Below are 24,388 nucleotides of genomic sequence, written 5' to 3' on the forward strand. Positions count from 1 at the left end.
AGGTTACCAGATTTGCTTGGGACCCTAATGATTTTAAACTGAATAGCATAATATCCGTTGGATCAAAGACGTTGCTTCAGGATAGCTTCTGGTATTAAATAAATAAACATGCATGCTAAATTTTGCTTTTACTTTACCTCATGTATAGCTAAGAAATTGCTGGATTTAATATGTGAAAAGAATCACAATTAAGCACATGTATTTGAAATTTTTAAACTATTTTGCCATTGCAAGTTCATCTACATATAATATTCTTTCTATGTTTTCCTTCTATATAGTAAAGTGTGCATGCAACTCAGAGTTGACAGCAGCAGATTTGGCCCTTAGGGCAGAGCTACATTCAGGGCATCCAGAAACTGACTAGAGACCAGAACTCTGGGTGCCAGTCTGGAATCTGTGCCCGACCCAGCAGAAGCATCTGCTGGCCATTTAACCTTCAGCTAGAGAATCTCGCACGGGCTGTGGTCTGTGATTTTAAGAGCCTGTTGGTCAGTTTCATATGATCAGATTGAACTGTTTAAAATTACAAATAACATTTATTTTAAAAAATTAAGTAAGGAATTGGAACACCTTTTGAAAAGATGGACAAGGAACAGCAGCCAGAAGAACAAAAATAAACAGACATAAGAGATGCCAACCTTTCATCTGTGTGGAAACATTACAAACTTTCACCTAACACAGTTGCTCAGTATTCATTAGATCTTATCCACATGATAACATAGAAAATAAACACATAATAAAATTGTTCACTTCCTTGTGTTCTTTAATATACTTAGTAGGAATTAATGTCATCGTTTATATAATTTCCTGGTTAGTAATTTCAATATGCAAACTACTGTTCTACACTCACTAAACTAAGTACTTTATGTGTACATTTTTCAAATTTTTAGCTCATTATAAACTTCCTTCAGGGGAACGACCTTGCAATTTGGTTTTCTTTCTCAGCAAAGCTTCTAATAGACCACGTAAGCATAGCAAGTCTTCAATAACATTGGCAATAGAGAGATTCTAATTGGATGTGGCTTCCAGTGCCTCAGGTCAAAGTAGATCTTACAATATCTGAGATTTTCAGAATGTGGTTGAGTCAGCAGAGAGCATGAAGTCAGAGAGGTCAGGTGCAGAGTTCCCAAGAGAAAAGCTGACTGCCATTCTGTGTATCTGTGGGATTCTGGAAACAGTCAAGTTCCCATTCTGTTAACACTTCTCAAGAGCCTACTGTTTTGATTTATAATGAATTGAATGTAATCAGCTTCATTAAGAGAGGCCTCATCTGATCCAAAAGTAACTCTACCTCCATGTCTTTAGTTTAAGAAGCAAGAGAAATGTTTGACAGTGAGACAGGAGAAAGCTCCCCTCACAAAACAAGGGCAAGTCCAGGCTAGATCACGAGCTGGTCACATAGAATACACAATCTCTCTTACAAAGAGGGTAACTCTCATGTTTAGCTCATGGGGATGTATAGGGTGTGGACTCCTCACTAGTTCAGTCAGGGACATCAAATGACCACTTTCAATACAGATGATTCCACTCTCCACTTACTGCTCTCCATAAGATCCACAAAAATCACCTGGACTGTGGGGCTAGCTCTTCCGTGGAGTCCTCTCACTACTAGGAGTTCTCACTTTCTTCTAATAAATCAATATTCCCTTCCTTATTCAATTTGATTGTGAAACTATGAACTCACAGCTCAAGGTGGTTGATGGCTGATGATAATCTGGGACTCTCTCATTGCAAATTAAGCTCAGTAAGAGCAGACTATGGCACTTAGAAAACCCACATTGAAATTGTTATGTGTTTGCAAGTTTGTCTATTTCTAAGGTCTTCAAGACTTATAGTGCTATCGAGAAAGTATGTTAGTGGAGAAATGACCGGTAAATAACATTGACAAGAACCTTTTTTTTTCATTACAACATACCTAAAATTGAAAAATCCTGTCTTGACTATTATTAATAGGGTGATTAGAACAAGATCTATTCATTGAATGGATACTGTAATTACCATATCAAACATTCCTCAGACTTTGTAAGCATAGGTTTACTGTTTGGGAAAAGTGGGTAGTGAAAGAGAAGCAGATGCTTGATGAGCTTGATCTGGAAATCATGCTCCTCCTGACAATGGGATGCCTTCAGAATTCATATCAGTTATTCTAGCTTTTTTCTAAGGTTTTCTGTTCAAAAGTCATGTTGAAACCCTCATAAAATTAAAACTAACAGCAATTCATTGTCATCGTTTTAATTGTATAGTTTATAATTCTAACATAGGTAAATTGTTTGTACTCTTTTTAATTATACCTCATGAATAAATTGATAGATTGCCTGAACTCTTCTCCAACTAATTTCTTGGGTATAAACGCAATAAATAATATACCTCATAGACTAAAAAGAGAAGCCTTGTTGTAAATGCAACGAAATGTGACCACCTATCTAAGTGGAATGAGGGCGAAGGAGATATTATTGAAATGAGAATGCTTGCAAATGTCTAATGAATATTGGGGAGAGATTTGTCTCATGTGTGAACAGTGTCTGCACACATGAAAACTTATTAAGCTAATGCTTCCAAATCCAATTTCTTTTTGAAGTAAGAATAAGTTTTAATCAATGCCTAACCTTTCAGGTTGTATGACCTCTATTACCCTGTGAGCACACAGTCATGGCTGAAAATAAGTAAAGGAATTAAAGTAAAAAATAAGTAAAGGTGATCACATTCTTAGAATACTGTTCAAATAGCCTCAAGAATCTTCAGGTGACAATCACATTTAGGGGTGAGAGCATGAAAGTCCAGAAGCTCAGGTCCTGTGTGGACTGAGTCCCTTCCTTCTCCACATGGAATGTGGAGGAATTGTCAGTGACAATTGCTTTTTTATAACAAATAAAGCAACATGGAAATAGAGAGAATGCTAGGTATCAAGAAGTCTGCAGCCATAATGCTATAATTCCTTATGCTACAATGTCTAGCATATTCATTAGGTCTAAGGCATTCTTGGTAATAGATCAACACAACTTAATATCCTGTCTTTCAAATTAATGTCTCACTCCTCCTGCAACTCAATATCATAATCAGTATTCCCCTGAATGACATTCTGTAATTCTCTATTTTATGTCTCTAATCAAAAATTTCATCTCTTAAATAACGTGTTTGACCTCTTTTACTTACTTAATCCTATTTTAAAATCCTATTTTAACATTTGTTAGGTCAGGAAGTATGAAGACTGATATTTTATCTATCTGTTGGTTAATATGAAGCTTACCATACTTTCATGGATGCCTGTAGACAAGGGTCTTCTGGGGCATAAAGACACTGTTAATAAGATCTCAGATGGCAATAGCATCTTCATGCTTTCATATGCTATCATTCCCCTAAATTTTTATGAGGTCAAGATGGGGCAACCAAAAATGTGTGTTCCTTAAAACTTTTATAACTCAGCCAAGAAACCCTGAGCATTCAAAATTGCTTATTTTTTTAAAAACCCTGAATGAAACTGGCCTCCACTTTCTCTTTAGGAAGACCTTACCTTCATGATCTTGGTTAGGAAACAGAACTTCCCTCTCCTCTTAATAAAAGCAATGTCTCTATTGTGCAAGTCTGTGTGCTCCATAAACACCAGTGAGAAGAGATTTCAGAATTCAAACTGTTTGAAAACTTGCAGGAATGTCTGGAAGCAACTGCTCTTGCACTAATTCTTTCAGGCTAAGAAGCCACACTAAGTTTTTCCTCTTGGAAATACATTTTCTGTGACAGTGGCTCACTATTCAATGCTGTATGAGCGTGCCTAGCCTGGGCAAGGTCTTTACTTAGCTGTTATGAACAGTTTAAATAAATTCATATACTTTTTGTCTCCTTAAGCTGATGAAAGTCACTGTAAATGCAGAATAATTAAGACATTCCTTTTTAGCCTTATAGAATCTAATCAGTTGTATAATGTATCAAAATACTATTTCAAATATTAAAAGTATTTAATCATAAACATCACATAAACAAATAGTAGTAAGATGACTCTGAAAGAGTTTATTTTTAAAAGTTGGGAAAATTATTAATTATAAGAATGTGGTACAGACACTTCCAAAGCTGCTGTCTGTGTCTTACTGATAACATACCTGAGAGGTCAATATTTTATTTTTTTAAGGAGCAAATACCAACAATTCTAACCAATTATTAAAAGTGTAAGAAGAAACTTTCTCTTTAGTTTACAGAAGTTGGTATGAAGAAGATTCGGGATAAATTAGTTTGGAATTGCAGGTTGAGTACCAAGGATCTACAAGGTTTAATATAGATGCTAAAGTTTAGCTTTAAAAAATCTAGAATTCAGTTTCAAGTCTAAATTACTGTATATGAAAGAACTGACTGCGGATTTTACATGCTTACTAACTAACACATGTCCTATCCTAACACATTCCATTCACATTTGATTTTGCTGCAGTGTTCTCCACTGTCTTTATAGTTTTATTTTTCTCCTTTCACATTGGGTTTTAAATTCCATTCCCTGGAAAAGAATCACTTTGCTCCCATGCACTAATTCTCTCCTTCTCCCTACATATTTACATCACACTTTGTTAGATCAGGTGCTGCTGTTGTCTTATTTATGCAAGTAAGTACTCTTCACTGTTGTACCTTGCAGCATATTTTGATTTCACTTTTTTCCCCATACAGCTTGTTAGAACCTTCTGTTGACATCGTGTACATTTCCTATAGTCTATTTTGCATGTATTATGATTACTACTTTTTAAGCTTATAATGAGAAGTGAATAATCTTTTCTAAAGCATCAGGTAAGCTACTTGCTATGATTTGAATACGAATCCTGTGCCCAGATGCTTGTTACTGAAGGCTTTGGTGAAGCTAACAGTGTTATCTGAAAACTTTGGGAAGCTGTTTGCATTGGAGTATGCAGGGCACTCTGAATGGGTCCCATGACTATCTTGTTCTAGGCTGTGTTTTTCTTGTGTTAGTGACCACATTAAAGATAACCTCACAGAGACCAGAATATGCTCACCTTGCATTAAGGATGTAAACATAGCACATCCTCTGGGATTAATTTGACCAAGATCAAGTCTAAATTTGACTTCTCCACTTCTCTGCTTATAACTTCAGCTTGTCTGTAGCCTTTGGTTATGTATGTCTCTTTGGTGTCTGACAGTCTGCATGTCCTCTGTCTGAGACACATTGTCTATGTCTTTCCTGTTCCTAACAAAGAGCTCCATTCTGCATTTATTGAGCAACACAGAAACCATGGCCTGGTGGAAGAGATAAGGCATTCCTTCTCAACATTTTTAACAGAGTTTTACAAGGGAAGAAATCACCTTACTGACCTGAACTAACCCAAAGTAGTAAACTGCACTGCAAACAGACATTATCAAGATATATCTATTTTGCTCATGTTTATGGTGGATATTTATTATTATATAAGGTTACTGTCAACCTTTTGGCTACTTTCAGCAAAGGATTACCAAAACATAAACACACGTATATTACTCTGGGTCAGGGGATAAAAGACTACATAATTTAAAATTAAAGCTATACAATAATTTAGGTTGTAAAAACTATATGGTGTTGCAGTTACTTTTTCACTGGTGTTAGGAGATATAGTGACAAAGGCAACTTCTAAGAGAAAGCATTTAGTTACGAATTAGGGGTTGCTCCTACTTTCAGAGGGCTATCCATGACCATCCTGGCAAAAGCAAGTCAGCAAGCAGGAAGGCCTGGCACTAGGGCAGTATTTGAGAGGCTATAACTTGGAAACAGAGAATGAGAGAGTAAGCCTTGGGCATGCTTTTGAAACCTCAAAGACCACCCCCAGTGACACAGTTCTTCTAAGTTCTCCTAAATCTTTCTACAATTTCACAACTAAGGACATAGCATTCAAATATTTGAGTCTATGTTGGCCATTCACATTCAAACCTTCACCTAGAGGAAATAAAATGTATTAGAGTACTTCTGTCTTAGGGACTGGCTAAACCCATGGAGGCTGAGTTCACTGTAGATAGCATGCAAAATCTTAAGTGATGTCAAGGCATATTATTAACTTTGCTGAGAGGTCCAGCAAATGGTGCAGTGCAATAGATATTTCTACAGAAGACTGTCACTATACTCTGGATTTTTGCCTGTTTGTTGCTCTAAGGGGAACAGTCTACTCTGCTATACACATGGACACAGGGACACGAGGATGTTATCAAAAGTAGTCAAAAAAAAAAAAAAAGAGCCAACCAACCAGACGTAAGTACCATTGCTCAGTTAAATTGTTCAGCTCTGTTACAGTGTGGAAAGTTTCCACATCATTGCTAAGTTATGTGTTAGTTAGTGATGGAGTGAGTTATAAATTAAAAAGATTCATGTAGGAAATGGAAACATATGAACCTAAATACTCTGCTTCTTCCTGAGACTTGTGTTTGAAGAACGGAATTTTCAATCTGGTTAGTTATCTTTACAGCGATATATTTTTATCATTCAAACTCTTTAAATATGCTATAAATGAGAATTTATTCAGATTCTTATGAATAGGCATGATTAGCGCAAACAATACCAGATTCCTACACTATGAACTTATCGTGAGCGTATTACCTGGGGAATACTTCCCAGTGCGATGTTACAATTATTCACAGAATCCAAAGTTTAATGCTATTTTCTCAAATTTAGATGACTATCTCATTGATTCTCTATCAGAAAGGCACAGGAAATAGTATAACCTAAGTATGGCACATACTTAGTAATATTTCATCCATATCATGTAGAACAGATGTATATGAAGCTCAAATTATATCTAAAATCCCCAAAGGAAAATCTAAAGGAAGACGGTAATGTGGCTACATGAGGTTGATATGCATTTAATAAATTGGAGACTGAAAGGACAGCGCTATTATCCTAAGAAGTTAGGCAGTTTCAACTACTAGGCTGAGGACCAAGGTACAAAATAGTAACACAGGATGGCCCTGAAAAGCCTGGTCTAGAAAAAAAGGCCTTTTAAAATTCCTCAAAGATTATTTCTTTCTTTGTTTATGAGTTTTTAAGTCTGCAAGGTACATATTTTATTTTCATCAAGTACATATATTAGCAGTGTAGTCAGAAACTCTTATTCAAAACTAGTTGCTTCTGTGCATCAGAAGTTTTAGGATTTCATTTAGAAAAATCCAGTACCTTCAGTACTGATGGCAATATGCTAATCAAAAAAATCCATGCACAAGATGTGTTTGTCTCTACAATATAAAGTAGACGAAGGGAACATTAAAAATTAAAATTACCTATTAAAGGAGTTTCCAGTCACATTTTGCTACCAACATAGTTTACATAAAGCTGCCAAGCATTACCAAAACAAAGCCAGGCAAATCAAAGACAGCCATGTATTCACTTCTAGAACATTTTAGATCTTTGCATTGTATTCAAGATTCTAGAGATTTGTATGTAACATTTATGACCTATAATGTCAGGGAATAAGAATATTTAGTTAAATGGTATACAATAACTAAATCACAGGGTATTAAATTCATTTAAGTCAAATTTAGTATAATTTACAGTTATACTTAAACTTCACAGAACGTATGTGGAGGTTTGGTGCTTGACCTTGAATGGAAAATATGCAGGCATCACAGATCAGGTTATACAGAAGAAAAGTGTGCCACATGGGTTGAGACTGCCGGGATCATGTCAGTGGCTGTCTTGGTGTTAGGAGATCCTGACAGAACGGAACACAGGCTTATGTCATAAACAAGAGGGCAATGAGCATTTATCTGTGGAAGATGAATCACGGATGCTGCTGTCACTACTTCCTTCCCTATTGTCTCCATAAATAAATGAGCCCGGGATTGGCTCCGTGAATAGACCATTGATAATTTCTAGCCTCACCCTAACTATGTAACACCTGCACTGTTGAAAGAACAGGAAAGGGGGAAAAAGCAGGCTGGAAAACAGGAACTCCTCAATTGTTATTATGTCTGAGTTACTCTAAGGGGAGAAAAATGCATTCTAATATTAGAGACGTTAAAATAAGTGCGGTTCCTTGTGAAAACAACAGGAGTGCCAGATGAAGCTGAGTAACAGACTAAACTGAATGCAGGTACTTTGTTTCTCTGTTGGGCAAAAAAGAGAGCAGAAGGCTCTCAGTAAGTTGTAAGAATGGAATGTGGCAGAAAGGAAACATATCAGAAGGCACAGTACATTGAGGGTCAGTGTTGGTCATGTCATGCAAGGATGCAGATAACTGTGCTCGTTTAAATTGGCATAAAAATGAGAGTGGTTGACCTTGTGCACAGGAAAAGTGAACAAACAAGTGAGATTACATTATGGAAAGATTCTTTCTTTATAACGAAATTAAGATATAGAGATACATGTATGTAGTTACGTGTACATGTAAAAAGTACACGTCTATGTGTATATACTCCAAAGACAAAAAGACTACTGGTGTTATTGATAATATTTATCATCTTATTAATGTGATACTACTAACCCCATACTAAATATGTATCAAATTATAAATTATGAAACTGTGACGTGAACTTTCAAAATGTCTTAGAGCAAGTTAGGAAGCAGCTCAGTTGAGAAATGGTTTCCTGCACAAGCTTAAGACCCAATTTGGGTCCTTAGAACCCATGAGAAAAATGTCAGGTATGGCAGCACACACATGAAGTGTGAACACAGACAAAAATTCCTGAGGTTGACGTCTATATATCCATCCATATACAGAAGCACAATAAAAACCACATTCCTTAAAGCACCATCACTCTCCTATAAAATTTTCAGTCACAACTAAATGAACAATCTATATCCTTGTTTTCAGAAAACCATAGTTAAGCATAGAAATACGTTAATTGGAACAATAGATGGCTGAAGTTTACTTACAGTACACATCCACTCGGATCGACTTTATTGCTGGAGACCCCAAGCCATTCTCTGCTTTACAGTAATATCGGCCTCCTTGGTGTCTCTGAATGCTTGTAATCCTCAAAGTCTCATTGAAGACACTTGAGTCTTGGAATCTGTCAGAGGCGCTTCCTGCTGTTTTGGTCCACCTGATCTGAGCAAGCATCAACAAAGATTGTTACTTTAGGTTGGTTTTCCATAGACCATCACACAGCAGCTAGTCATCCGAAGAGATGCCTTTCAGAGCCGCCGTGCCCACTTCCCATTGTGTTAGTGGGACATTAAAATACATGTACCCAATTGAGTTCTAAAATTGCAAGCACCAAGACCATCACTGTAGCGTGCACATCACTTCGATTCAGCTGCACGAAATGTATCAATAGTCTAATCAGGTTGGAGGCAAAGCACAGCAGAAACATGATTCAGTTTCTGTGTCTACTGTGTATTTCATTTTTTCTCACGCATCTCTGAACTTTGGTAAGTACTTTTTATGTATTTAAAAGAAATAGACTCATTTCATTTTGGACAAGCCTCATTATTTTATTTAGAAATTTCTTGTTGGTTTAGATAATGCAGGAATATTACCATAATGGCTTATTGAGATTATGTATAATTTTATACACCTGGGTTTTAAAAGAGTTTTTTTTTTTCATTTAATGGCATTGCTTTAATAAGCCTACAAATGATTTGCTATTTTGAAAACTGGAATTCACTTTACATCAATAATTATTTTCAAAAATGTGTAAACTTTTTCAAGAAGTGCAATCCTATTAAACTGTCAAAACAATTTGAATATCTAAAACCATCCATTATAAACAATACCATTCTTTTAAACACAGCTGTGCGCAACAGATTTTGTGTTTGCTGGCAATTACTACTGGTATTCAACTTAAATTTTGTGTGTTTTCATATATAAAACCTGAACAAAACCACATGCTGATACTGTATAGTGTTACAAAATAGAAAATGAAAACTTCTTGTTTCTGATTTTCTCCTTGCGTTTCCTGTCTATGTATCTTTTAAAATCATTTAGGGTTTAGAAACAACCAGTTAAAATACTCTGCTCAAATATGGAAATGGATATATATGCTGAACATGGAAAAGCTAAAATAGGAATTTTCAAGCTTGAAGCCATATAATGCTACTCTTAGTAATATTACTTCCACACACAATACACTAAGTTCATAATGTAATGGAATTAAGCTGTCTTTAAAAAGTTTGTCATATATAAAATAGCAGGAAAAATATAATCATGCTTATTCTGCACTGTAAATGAAAAAACAGTGTTACCTAGAGGTCACTAAACTAAAAGAAATAATGAATATATTTTCAAATCTTTGTGTATGCATGGAGAAATTCAGAAAGTAAATGTACAATTCATAACCAAGCAGTTTGCTGGTTACCTTATCGGAACAAACTGTAATGATCATGATTGTTCTAGTGAGATATCCAACATTTTGTTTTCCTTTAAATTTTAATATCTACGTTTAAAAAATAAAGACTATTTAAAATTTAAATAAATAATAATTTTGCTTTTAGGTAGAGATTCGTGCTTTATTTAAGAAAATATATTGCTGTCTTTAGTATAACATGCACTAAATTTCTAGTTGCTATACAGCAATTTTTTAAAACATTTCAACATCTCATTAAATCTAATGCAGAAAAACTAAATGTTTCAAAATAAAAAATCTCTGAATTAAAAATTTAAAGAAATGACCTTGGTTTTTATTCATTTGAAAATGAATATGTTGCTGATATACATGATTTCTTTGGACAAAATTGTTTTAGTACTACATATGGTTAAAGAAAGATGGAGAAGTATGTATGAGAGACCGGGGAGAGAATGGGTGGAAAACAGGAGAGAGAGGCAATCAAAATACAGAGAATTGACAAACAATTTTTAATCACAAAACACTGAGACATTTTTAATAGTTGTTGAAACTCCTAAAATATTTTGTTCCTTTTTAATTTACTTGTTTATTTATGATTATTCTTTATACATCTTTATAAATTCTTTATATTTAAAAGTAAAATCACGTTACCCTCCTTTCTCCCTTCTCCCCCTCCCAATGACACCCCTCTCCAAGTTCTCCTTACTCTTAAGTTCATAGCCTATTTTCTCTATTATTGTACATAAATAGATATAAATAGATAGCTAGATACATACCCACATATATACACATATACATACATACATACATACATACATACATACATACATACGTGTGGGCATGTGTGTGCAACTCTCTGTCTTTGCGTTTGTGTGTGTGTGTGTGTGTGTGTGTGTGTGTGTGTGCATGTGCAATGCAAATTAGTACAAGTTTGGGATTTTATCTCACTCTAGTTAGAAAGACTAAGATCAACAAGTCTCCTGACAACAACAGTGGTGACTTTGTAAAGAAAGAGAAATACTCCTTTATTTAGGTATGGAGGAAATTGTTGCAGACCCTCCTGTAGTGAGTGTGGAGAATTCTCCAGAAACTAAAAATAAATCTCCTACATGCTATACTCATTGACATATGCTCAAAAGACTCAAGATAATGTTCGCAGACATTTTCTTAGCAATGTTCACTACCACTGAATTTGAAATAGTCAGGAAATATAAACAGTATAAATGTGCTTCAACAGATGAATAGATAAAAAATACATGGTAAATATATGTATACACAGAAATTTTCACCTTTATCCATTTATTCTTAAAATAACAGATATTGTTAATCTATACAATCTCTGATCTAGACATATTGTTAAAGCTATGCCATGTTAACAAAATCAGAAATGAAAAGGGAGACAACAGAAACTGAGGAAATTCAAAGAATTATCAGATCCTACTACAAAAGTGTATACTCAACAAAGAAGCAGTCATTAAAAGTCTCCCAACCAAAAAAAAAAAAAGCCCAGTACTAGATGGGTTTAGTGCAGCATTCTATCAGACCTTCAAAGATGACCTAATACTCTTCAAACTATTCCACAAAATAGAACCAGAAGGAGCACTACCAAAATCATTCTATGAAGCCACAATTGTGCTTATACCTAAATCACACAAAGATCCATCAAAGAGAATTTCAGACTAATTTCCCTTATGATTATTGATGCAAAAATACTCAATAAAATTCTCACAAACCAAATCCAAGAATACCTCAAAACGATCATCATTATGATCAAGTAGGCTTCATTTCAGGGATGCAGGGATGGTTCAATATATGGAAATTCATCAATGTAACCCACTATGTAAACAACTCAAAGGAAAAAAAACACACGATCATCTCATTAGATGCTGAGAAAGTATTTGACAAAATTCTACATGCCTTCATGTTAAAGGCTTGAAAAGATCAAGAATTCAAGGCCCATAATTAACCATAGTAAAAGCCATATACAGCAAACCAGTAGCCAACATCAAACTAAATGGAGAGAAACTTGAAATAATCCCACTAAAATCAGGGACTATACAAGACTGCCCACTCTGTACCTACCAATTCAATAAAGTACTCAAAATCTGAGACAAAGAAATTAGACAAGAAAAGGAGGTCAGAGGGATACAAATTGGAAAGGTGGGAGTAAAAATATTACTATTTGTAAAAAAAATTCCATCAGAGAACTCCTAAACCTGATAAACAACTTCAGTAAAGTGGCTGGGTATAAAATTAACTCAAACAAATAGCAGCCTACATTTGCTCAAAGGATAAACAGGCTGAGAAAGAAATTAGGGAAATGACACCCTTCACAATAGTTACAAATAACATAAAATGCTTTGGTGTCACTCTAACCAAGCAAATGAAAGATCTGTATGACAAGAACTTCAAGGCTCTGAAGAAAGAAACGAAGGAAGATCCCAGAAGATGGAAAGACCTCCAATACTCATGGATTGGCAGGATTAATATAGCAAAAAATGGCCATTTTGCCAAAAGCGATCCATCAACATTCCAACTCAATTCTTCATAGAGTTTGAAAGAGCAATTTGCAAATTCATTTAGAATTACAAAAAACCCAGGATAGTAAACATTATTCTCAACAATAAAAAAACTACTGGGGGAAATCACCAACTCTAACCTCCAGCTGTATTACAGAGAAATAATGATAAAAACTGTATGGTATTGGTACAGAGACAGGCAGGTAGATCAATGGAATAGAACTGAAGATGCAGAAATGAACCCACACACCTGTGGTCCCTTGATCTTTGACAAAGGAGCTAAAACCATCCAGTGGAAAAAAAGACAGCATTTTAAACAAATGGTGTTGGTTCAACTGAAGGTCAGCTTTTAGAAGAATTCAAATTGATCCCTTCTTATCTCCCTGTACAAGTGAATCAAGGACCTCCACATCAAACCAGATACACTGAAACTAATAGAAGAAAAAGTAGGGAAGAGTCTCCAACACATGGGCACTGGGAAATTTTTCCTGAACAGAACACCAATGGCTTACGCTCTGAGATCAGTAATCGACAAATGGGACCTCATAAATTTGCAAAGCTTCTGTAAGGCAAAGTACACTGATATTAGAATAAATTGGCAACCAACAGGTTTGGAAAAGTATTTACCTATCCTACATCCAATAGAGGGCAAATATTCAATATATACAAAGAACTCAAGAAGTTAGACTCCAGAGAATCAAGTAACCCTAATAAAATTGGGGTACAGAGCTAAACAAAGAATTCTCAGATGAGGAATATCAAATGGCTAAGAAGTGCCTAATGAAATGTTCCACATCCTTAGTTCTCAGAAAAATTCCAGACACAAGCTGAAATTATCCCAGAGAAAGGAGCTTCCATTGAGGAAATGCTTCTGTGAGACCCCGCTCTAAGGTATTTTCTCAAGTAGTGATCAAGGTGGGATAGCACAGCCCATTGTGGGTGGCACTGCCCCTGTGCTGGTAGTCTTAGGTTCTATTAGAGAGAAGCTGAGCAAGCTAGAGGAAGCAAGTCAATAAGAAACATCCCTCCATGGCCTTTGCATCAGCTTCTGCTTCCTAGTCTGCTTGAGTTCCAGTCCTGACTTCCTTTGGTGATGAACAGTATGGAAATAAGCTGAATAATCCCTTTCCTCCCCAACTTGCTTCTTAGCCATGATGTGTGTGCAGGAATAGGAACCGTGACTAAGTCACACATGCTCCACTATGTCAATAGCAGCCTCATTTATAATAACCAGAAACTGGAAAGAATTCAGACGCCTTTCAACAGAGGAATGGATACAGAAAATGTGGTACATCTACACAATGGAGTACTACTCACCTATCAAAAACAATGACTTCATGAGATTTTTAGGCAAATGTTTAGAACTAGAAAATATCATCCTTATTGACGTAATCCAATCACAAAAGAACACACATGATATGATATGTACTCACTGTTAAGTGAATATTAGCCCCAAAGCTTGGAATACCCAAGATACCATTTACAGAGCACATAAGTTCAAGAAGAAGAAAGAGAATTGTGGATGCTTCAGTACTTATTAGAAAGGGGAACAGAATACTCACGAGAGATTTTATGGAGACAAAGTGTGGAGCAGTGTGAAGGAAAAGACCTCCAGAGCCCGCCACATATGGACATCCATCCCACCTGCAGTCACCAAAACCAGTCCCTGTTTTGGATGCCAAGATGTGCATATTGACAGGAGCCTGATATGTCTGTCTCCTGAGAGGTTCTGCCAGAATCTGACAAACACAGAGGCAGTTGCTTATAGTCAATCATTGGACTAAGAAAGTGTTCCCCAATGGAGGAGTTAGAGAAAGGACTGAGGTATCTGAGGGGGTTTCCAATCTCATAGGAAGGACAACAGTATCAACCACCAGATACCCCAGAGCCCCCAGGGACTAAACCACCAACCAAAGAGTACACATGGAAGAACACATGGGCATCAAAGGGAGGAGAGGCTCTTGGTACTGTGAAGGCTCAGTGCTCCTGTGTAGGTGAATGCCAAGGCTGGGTGGTGGGTGGGCAGGGGTGCACCCTTATGGAGGCAGGCGATGGGGGATGGGATAGGGGGTTTCCAGAGGGGAAACCAGGAAATGGAATAACACTTGAAATGTAAATAAAGAAAATATCCAATAAAAATAAATAATCAAAAATTTATATTTTCCTAAATGAATGACATGGTTCATCATGCTTTGATTTTCTTTAGTATTAGTTTAGGGGAACCATATAAGCCCAAATCTTATTTTACCTCCTGCATGTGGTCAATTCAAGGCAGATTTTTAATGGTTTGTTTTTTACAAACATACAAAGAAAATTTGAATCCGAACATATTTAGTCAGAAAAGCATGATTATTCAAAAGCCTCTTCAGAGAATCATGTACCATATACACTAAAACTCTGCAACTGGTAGGTTTTTAACATTTTTGCACAGGATAATTTAAAGCCACACAGAAAGACTTTCTCTATTCCATTATATAACCCATCAGCCACTATGCTCTTTGAATGAAACTTTTATTCTGCCTTTTTTTAAAAACATTGTGCATTAGTCTTTTGGAAGATAACTACTGAACTATAAGGGTCCAAAACAGGTTTCAATTACCAAATTTCACCATTGTAAGATGTAATTGAAAATACATATAATAGTCCTCTCACCTGTCTCTTCAGTAGAGCCTTTAAATGTTAGAAAGCCATTATATTAACTTTCTAAAATTATTATTATTCTCTTATAACTGTAATATTGTTATACTATAAAATCACAATATATATAATTTGGTGGGAATGGGCATTACATTTATCAAAAAATGTTGAGAAAATGTACAAATCTAAGTCACCACATTTAAAATATGAAACACCATTTTAAATAAAATATTAAAGAAGATGAAGTGGCAAGGTCATTAAAAAAAACACAACCGCACGAATCCCTTTACCAGTTTTTGCCAGCAATAAGTTCTTTTTTCTAAGACATTTCCTATTTTGTCACTAAGAGTAGTAAAAATATTCAAGCTTCAGGAAGTTAACATTGTTCATTCTTTGTGGATCCACCAGGTATATTTAGAAGCGTTATAGTTTTGTGATAGTCAGGGATAAAGTTTTGTATTAAGTTGATATCAGTACTTTTCTTTTGCCTGAGTGACATCAGCTCACCACTCAGTCGTTTGCACCATCATTGCAAAGGCTACAAAGCAACAATGCGTCATTTTTCCTGAAAATCACCACAGGGATCACAAGCCAACCCCAGAGAGACTTAAAGTCAACACCTTGAGAACACTTTCTCTTAAAAGTACAGAGACAGTCACACAAACAGGAAAAAAAGGACATCACACAGGTAAGGAAAAGACAGGAAGATTGCTTACAAAGCAGTGTGGCAAGAGTGGAACATATACGCAGAAGGAGGAAAGAGCTATTTATGCTAAGACAAGTTCTAGGTCCACTGGAGGTTTAAACATAGAAAACTGATATCTTAACTCTCCCTAAGATCAAACAGTAGTCTATTGCAATACTGTGGTATCCAAAACTTCTAATCTAAGATGCTCTCAAATCTTAAAAGAGTAATTCAATGAATATACCAATCATTTTAGTAGATTTTTTTATACATCATAAAGAATGTCAGAACTCATGGAAAGCATTTAATCATGTACATTATTTTTGCATATGTATCTTTTATATTGTGGTAAGTGAATAAATATAGCAAGATTAGAAAGTTGGTGTTTAAAATGAAAGAAAATGGACATGAGGCAGGTGAAAATTTTCTCAGCATTTTCATCTGATGTATGTTCCTAAAAATACAGAGGAAATAAAGTTTGTCTGCCAGTCAGAAACAATGATAACCTAGTAGGACTTCAAGAATGAATTGGCAAAAATTCTTTTGTAAATTTGTGTAAGAACAGATAAAATGAGCCTACTGCAAAGATAGAAAAGAATCCAGAGAAAATAAGGTCAATTGTGGAGTGCTTGCTTATTATGCTTCAGGTGCTGTGTTCCATTTACAGAATAAACAAGGAGCAATCATGAGTATGGCTGGACACAGAGCCAACTACCCAGGGCTACTGAAGTCAAGGATCTAGGAGAAGAGCACACCACCACTACTTTGTTAAATTGGCAAACCTCCAAACTCTATTCAAAGTTTCTCCCTATACCCACAGATAAGTGTAGTCCTCACCACTCATTAGCGACATGTCCCTTTGCAACAGACAGAGACCATTATAGAAAACCACATCCAAGTACAACACAGAATTACAGAGCCTAGTTCCAAAGACACGCCAACATGACTTCTGAGCCTAAGACTCTGGGATCATCAGAAAGATTTTAAAAGTCAAAGGAATATGGAGTTTGCTGTGAAACTTTCTCCAAGAAATAGCAGAACACCCACAAAGTCTCACCAGAATGGCATGAATTGCATGTTAGTGTAGTCTTGCTTTTCGATTAGAATAATCCCAAACTAAAAATATTTAATTCAAAATTATGTGTTTTATGGGCCTTTCCCCTAGTTTTGTTCTTAAAGGAGATCTGTATATTGAAAAGAGGACACCTCTTGATGTTTTTCAGAAGTTTAGTGTTAGCTCACTCTTCGTAAGTGTCAGTTTTGGGAGGTCTTGGAGGTGATTTTTCTTGTTCCCTCCCAGGAACTGTGCGACTGTCCTGGGAACTGGCTTTGGCTGTTGGTCACACATTAACCAAGAAAAGAACAATGCAAGATGGTGGACTTTCTCCTCAGTACTAAGACTATAAGCATTCTAGTCTTTTTTTCCATCTGTATTAACTTGGGTATTTCTTATTTACATTTCAATTTCCCGTTGAAGGAATCAGAGAAAGGACTAAAAGAGCTTGAAGGGGCTGGAGACCCCATATGAACAACAAAGTCCCAGAGCTTCCAGGGACTAAGTCACTACCCAAAGACTACACATGGACTGACCCTGGACTCTGACCTCATAGGTAGCAATGAATAGACTAGTAAGAGCACCAGTGGAAGGGGAAGCCCTTGGTTCTGACAAGACTGAGCCCCCAGTGAGCATTCTAGTCTTGATAAGCAAATATCCACAGAAATAGATCTATTTTCTCTGCTTCAATGTCACAATGAGCTAGCTTTCATAACAAATTAGCTCTTGTTCCAAGTCAAAGGCATCAGAGGCGATGGATCTCTGTGACTTTGAGGCTAACCTGGTCTAGATAGCAAGTTCCAGGACAGCTGCGGTTACACAGAGAAAGCTGCCTTGAAAACAATAACAATAACAACAACAAAAATAGCAATAACAATAACAGCAACAACAAAATGGTCGATGATACGAAAGGAATATTTCTCTGTTAATCTGTTTGACCTTCAGTTCTGGTGTATAACTTCCTTGAGTCTGACCATTAGAGAATTCTGTTTTACAAAAGAGCCAAACTGGGCTGGTATGTGACTCCCAGAACATATGTAGCAGAGAACTGCCTTATCTGGCCGCAGTGAGAGAGGATGCAGGTAATCTAGTAGAGACTTGATGCCCCAGGAAAGGGGAATGCTGGGGTATTGATGTAGTGATGGGTGGGTAAGAGGGAAGGGGAGATGGGGTAAAGAACTCTTAGAGGGGAGACCGGGAAGGAGAGCAACATTTGGAATACAAATAAATAAAACAATTGAAAAGATTTTAAAGTGGAAGTTCTTGTATTTTTGAGATTATAATATAATTACATAATTTCCTCTTTCCCTTCCTCCCTTCAAATCCCCCTGTTTACTTCTTTGCTCCATTTCAATTTTATGGCCGCTTCTTCTTTTTTTCTTTAATTGTTTTAACATATATATGCATACATCTAACAAATTGTGTGTGTGTGTGTGTGTGTGTGTGTGTGTGTGTGTGTGAGAGAGAGAGAGAGAGAGAGAGAGAGAGAGAGAGCAGATCTTTTGAGTTTAGTGGACTCTTCATTCTAAGAGAACCTGACCTAAGTTTAAACTTGAGTTAACTAACACGTCGATACCTAGAACCAGTTTCCAGGTTATCCCCCAAATAAGTCCTGTGTTCAGCACCAGTTTTAAGGTTATTCCCCAACAACCCTACACTTCCAGACTACAACCCTACACTTCAGACTACAAACCAACCCTGACACTTCACTTCATAACGACCACCAATGAAAGGAAAGCAGACGTTAAATTTATGGTTTGGCTCACAGCACCAGCCAGTCATGCAAAAGGCCATAATGGCCTCCTAATCAGATACCGGGCTAGATAACCCTCTCTCGAATCTATAAATGCTTGCCTGAAACCACGCTTAGGGCTTCCTCCTCCCTTTCTCCTGCATCAGAGAGGGCAGTGTCGTCCAAGAGCTTGAATAAAGAGACCCTAATACGATTACATCAGATTCATATCCTTGTTGGTCTTTTGAGGTTCAAAACGCTTCCTGACACAACATAACTAGTTTTTTAGACTAACATTTAATAATTAAAAGTTAAGCATTTGTATCTTGTCATTTATAAATTTTATAATGCTACATTTACATATACACATACATACATTTACATATATGCATATTATATCATACACTCCATGTATATGATAATAATAAAAGGTTGGAAACCGGTATTGGAAATTAAGGCATTTTGAAATGCCAGAGACATATGTAAACTGAATCAATCATGTTTAACACTAAGATAAAGAAAACTACCATTCAGTAAAGTAAAGATCAGGACAGACAGCAAAATTTTTGAAACACAAAAAACATATCAAGAAATACAAAGCATTCCATTCATTGATGTTTTCTTATAGTTTTTAAATACTTTCTAATTTGAACATATAACCGAGAAGAAAAGAAATCCTAATCACAATTTTTAAGGAGTGATAGAGTGATAATGGATTTAATTCAATGTGGTAATAAATATGTTTTTTTTAAAGATCTATTTATTTATTTATTAGCATTCTGCCTGCATGTATGCCTCCAGGCCAGAAGAAGGCACCAGGTCTCATTATAGACGATGATGAGTCACCCTGTGGTTGCTGAAATTGAACGTAGAACTTCTAGAAAAACAGTCAGCACTCTTAACTGCTGAGCAATCTCTCCAACCCCCAGTTATAAATATGCTTGAAGGAGTGACTAGTAGATGAAACACAACCATTGTTTAAAGACAAAATTTGAGCAGAAATTCCTTATGGTAAAATCAACAGGTAGAAAGCTATTTCTGGAGAAGAACCTATTACTGAGTTAAAGCAGTCCATAGAGGAAAATAGAAAATAATCAACCATATGCAGGGAGAGACAAATGAATGAACAAACAGCACTTCTCTAATTGGACATGGGTTTACTAGATACTACTCTAAATTACTCAATGTTCAACAGGAGAAATAGAATTGATTGTTATTTTCATCATTTTTCTGTAGTATCTTGTATGAGAGGATGCCATAAAATAGGTGGTGGTCTTCAGGGTAAACTGGGCATAAAACACACACAATCAAGGCTCCTTGAGTAATTCAGTGCTGTGTCACTAGCACTTAGAATATGAATATGAATATATATATATAATATTTAATTTAAAACTCAGGGATTTGTGGGATGTATAGTCATGGAACAAGTTAGTTATAAATAAATAAGATGCCCTAACAGTTACTCATACAAAGGGGAAGATAGTCTATGGTAGGCAACACAAATCTAATGTGTTAGGCTGCCCATGATTATTTAATTGTCCTGTGACACTAACTAATTGGGAATTTAGTTTCTGTGGGGACACTTCTCTTATTGTGTTGTTTGAGTTCAAGTGCAGGATGAAAGTTTGCATAAACTACTCCAGTCTCTTACCTAGTATAAAGAAAGCAGAAAATATAATGACACCTGCTAGTGATCGCTTACAAATTCTGATAAGCTGCCATGTAACATAGTTGAATCAAAATACTTAGCTACAAGAAAGTTTGGAAAGTAAACATTTCTCTGTGAAGACAATCTCTCTGTTATAATCTGATGGTCCTATAATTTTGAAAAACAGGAAATGGTTGTTTGAAACAATTACTAATTCCACATGGGTCACACACAGTATACAATTTTCAGATAAATGAATTATTAATGTTCTTGAGTTTAAATCCTGTTACAATGGTACAATATCAGAATCTTTAAATAGAAAGAAGAGAATAAAGGAGTTCCACTTAGGGTTCACATTACAGAACCTAACTTAGGACAAGATGGTGCTTAAAAAAAAATCCTGTTCTGACTTGTGATGTCACGAAGTCACTAGAACAGTAAGTACCGCTTTACACAGCTTTAAATGAAATATTTGTTCACTCAGATAAATTTAGGAAATCATTAAAAATCTTAAAACACAAATCATAGCATAAATTGTCTGGTTTTATTAAGCATATTACACAGATGCTGCACAGAGAGCATGAACTTAGAACTCGGCATTTCTGAGACCTAATTTCTGTCCTTTCTCTGATACCCACTACATGAGGGTACTTCAACTAGAATTACTTTTTATTAGTTGTTAATAAGTAAATCCAAATATACTCAGGACAGTCTACAGAGAGGAAGCTAAGTTTGCCAGAAAATTGTTTGGGCTCTCAAAAAGCATTCTGCAGCAGCAAATATGACCAGAAAAAGAAATAACATAATACATCAATGCAGCTGCCATAATTATCAGGAAATTTGGTACCAGAGTCATGAGAGACTGAACCTGAAAGTCCACTTACAGAGTATCAGCTTGAAAGGGTATAAAGGGATATCCAGCGTGGCAATTATGAGCAGGCACTGTTCATTAAAGCTTTGAAAATAAAGGTTATCCTCGTGTCTTGTACTGGTATCAGGGAAAATTACAGAGAAATACATTATCTCTGAATTATTTAGTACAATAAATAGAATACCAAATGGCACAAGGCTCTCAGTAATCCAGGTTAAATTTTTAATAAATTCTATCAGTCTACAATGAATTATGGAATCGTGGCACTTCTGATTCCAATGCTGCTTTTGTAAGAACTACAATTTTCTGACAATGTGATGAAAATTTAACCTGAAAATTTCTATGTACAATGAATAAAACTCTGGATGTTTTATTTGCCCTAAAACCAGACTGTTAGGGATCATGACTACTGCCACGATTCTACATACTAAACCTACACATAATATATGGGTTTAAAGCATTCTAAACATATGTGTGTATGATACATACGTACACACCAACAAATACACTCACATTCAGACATAGAGACATACACACATGGACATACTTGTATGTTCACATACAAAATACTCTCTCTCTCTCTCTCTTTCTCTCTCACACAGACACACAGACACACAGACACACAGATACACACACAGGAGGGAGAGAGAGAAAGAGAGAGAGAGACAGAGACAGAGAGAGAGACAGAGAGAGAGACAGAGAGACAGAGAGAGAGAGAGAGAGAGAGAGAGAGAGAGAGAGAGAGAGAGAGGAGATTAGGGATGGGGAGACTTTGTTTCTGCATTTCTTGTGGGTGGGTTGGTGCTCTTATCCTTCCACTGCAGAGTGTGGGGGGGATACTGCTGGATACGGGGGAGGAAGGCATTTCAGGATCCATATCCCCACTGCTAGTTGGGAATCTCAGCTAAAGTCATTCCCATCTCTGGTTCTCTGGCATATCCTAGAGATGCTCCCCAAGCTGCACCCCGGCCAGCTACCAATGTCCATTCATTCTCCTCTCCCTCTGCTCCTCTCTCCTGTCCCTCCCTGCACCTGATTCCAAATCAACCTTCATTTCCTTCCCAGTTTCTTCTCCCACCCAAATCCCTCCCTCCATACACCTCCTGTGACTACTTTATTCCCCCCTTTCAGTGAGATTCAAGAATCCTTGCTTGGGCTTCCTTCTTGTTTAGTTTATTTGGGTCTGTGCAGTATAGTGTGAATATGTATTTTATGACTAACATTCACTTTTAAGTGAGTACATACCATGTATGTCCTTTGGATTCTGGGTTACTTCACTCAGGCAGGAGAGACTGATGGGTTGGCCAACCAATAATTGTCCCAACGTGAGACCATCACATGGGCAAACTCCAATTCCAGAAACTATTAAGATTCTGTTATACTCATAGACAGGAGCCTAGCATAACTGTCCTCTGCAAAGCTCCACCAGGCAGCCTACTGAAACATGCAGAGATCCATAGCCTAACACTGGTGGGACCTCTGGGAGATTACGGAAGAGTTGGGGGAAGGATTGAGGGGATATCCAAAGGGGATAGGGATTCTACAGGAAGACCAACAGAGTCAACTACCCTGGACCCTTGAAGGTTCTCAGAAAGAAACACCAACCAAAGAGCATACATGGGTTGCATCTAGGCTCCATGTATATATGTACCAGATGTGCAGCTCAACCTTTATGTGGATGCCCAACAATTGGAGCTGGGGCTGTCCCTAACACTATTGCCTGTCTATGGAATCCATTCCCCTAACTGGGCTGCCTTGTCTGGCCTCATTGGAAGGAGATGCACCTAGCCCTGCAGACACTTGATGTGCTAGGCTGTGGGGTACTCAGGGGGAACCTCATTGCTCTCAGAGGAAAAGATGAGGGATGTGGGGGAGGGATTGTGTGAGGAGAGGTGAGAAAGGGGGCAATGATTGGGATGTGAAGTGAATAAATAAATAAATTGAGAAATATAAGGACCCAGTGATGTAAAAATAATGATTAATCATAACACAAAGTATTCCAAGACCAGAAGGTACTATTTGTTTTTACTTTTAAAACTATGATCAACACATATTATTCATAAATGTGCAAAGGCTCTTCCATATGCCCTTTCTCTGCAGTTAAACTGAGAAGTTGGTATATTCCACAGAAATTTAGTGCTTATCACAAACAACACAAACTTTGTTTTAATATTTTTTAACTGAATAGGTTGTTCTATGAAAATTTCATATGTATATATAATGAACTCTGTTTACACTTGTCCCCATCTTCTGCTAGAGGAAAACCTCCTCTGCTAGAGGGAACTCTCATCCTTGATGTCCCCTCCCCACTACAGGTCATTTTCCTATAATCATGCTTTTTTTCTTTGTTTCAAGACTTGTTATTTTTACTAAGTGCATCTGTGTAGCAACAGGTTTGTAACTATGGGGCTTGGTGAGCCTACTTGTGTGCAGCTGAGAGCAATGGCTGTCCCTCCCTAAGAATCCATCCGTTCCCAGTAGTTCATTAGGGTGGGATAGAGCCTATGAGCCCCTTTCTGATCTATGATTGGTCACTGATAGGCCAGTCTTGTGCATATCGCACAAGTTTAAAGCTACTGCACTTGCTGTGAATTCATGTTTGTGATAACTGTGGCATGCCTGAATACAGCATTTAGCAGTCCTTATTCCCATCTCTGGCTCTTCACTCGTGCATTCTTTCTACTCCCTTTTCCTCAAAACTACCTGAGCCTTAGAGTAGATGATATAAATGCATCGTTTAGAGATAGGCATGGTGCATTTTCACTAAAATCAGGAGCAAGACAAGTGTGTTTACTCTCTGCACTTCTTTCAACAGTAGTTGAAGTTATTGTTAGAACAATAAGATCAAAAAAAAGGAGATAAAAGGAATGCTCACATAAACTGAAACAGATCAGCAAAAGTATACTTATTTGAAGATAGATGGACTCTATAAATAAAGGACCCCAGTGACTCTTCAAGAAAACTACAACTGGTGAACAGTTTCAGCTAAACGGCAGTGTACAAAAG

General features: G+C 36.7%; 1 protein-coding gene across 5 annotated transcripts in view; it reads right to left on the minus strand.

Annotated features, from left to right (window-relative positions):
- The window catches only part of Mdga2 (MAM domain containing glycosylphosphatidylinositol anchor 2), an 864,098-nt gene that overhangs the window by 393,352 nt on the left and 446,358 nt on the right, over positions 1–24,388 (minus strand). For all 5 annotated transcript variants that reach the window (XR_001838168.3, XR_001838167.3, XM_008764688.4 and 2 more), the window contains 1 exon segment: positions 8,825–8,999. Coding sequence is in view for 3 of the 5 variants with exons in the window: in XM_008764688.4 (XP_008762910.2) it covers positions 8,825–8,999 (175 nt within the window). In the remaining 2 variants the exon portion in view is untranslated.

The sequence above is a fragment of the Rattus norvegicus genome, chromosome 6 (genome assembly GCF_036323735.1).
Source record: "Rattus norvegicus strain BN/NHsdMcwi chromosome 6, GRCr8, whole genome shotgun sequence".
Classification (NCBI taxonomy): Eukaryota; Metazoa; Chordata; class Mammalia; order Rodentia; family Muridae; genus Rattus; species Rattus norvegicus.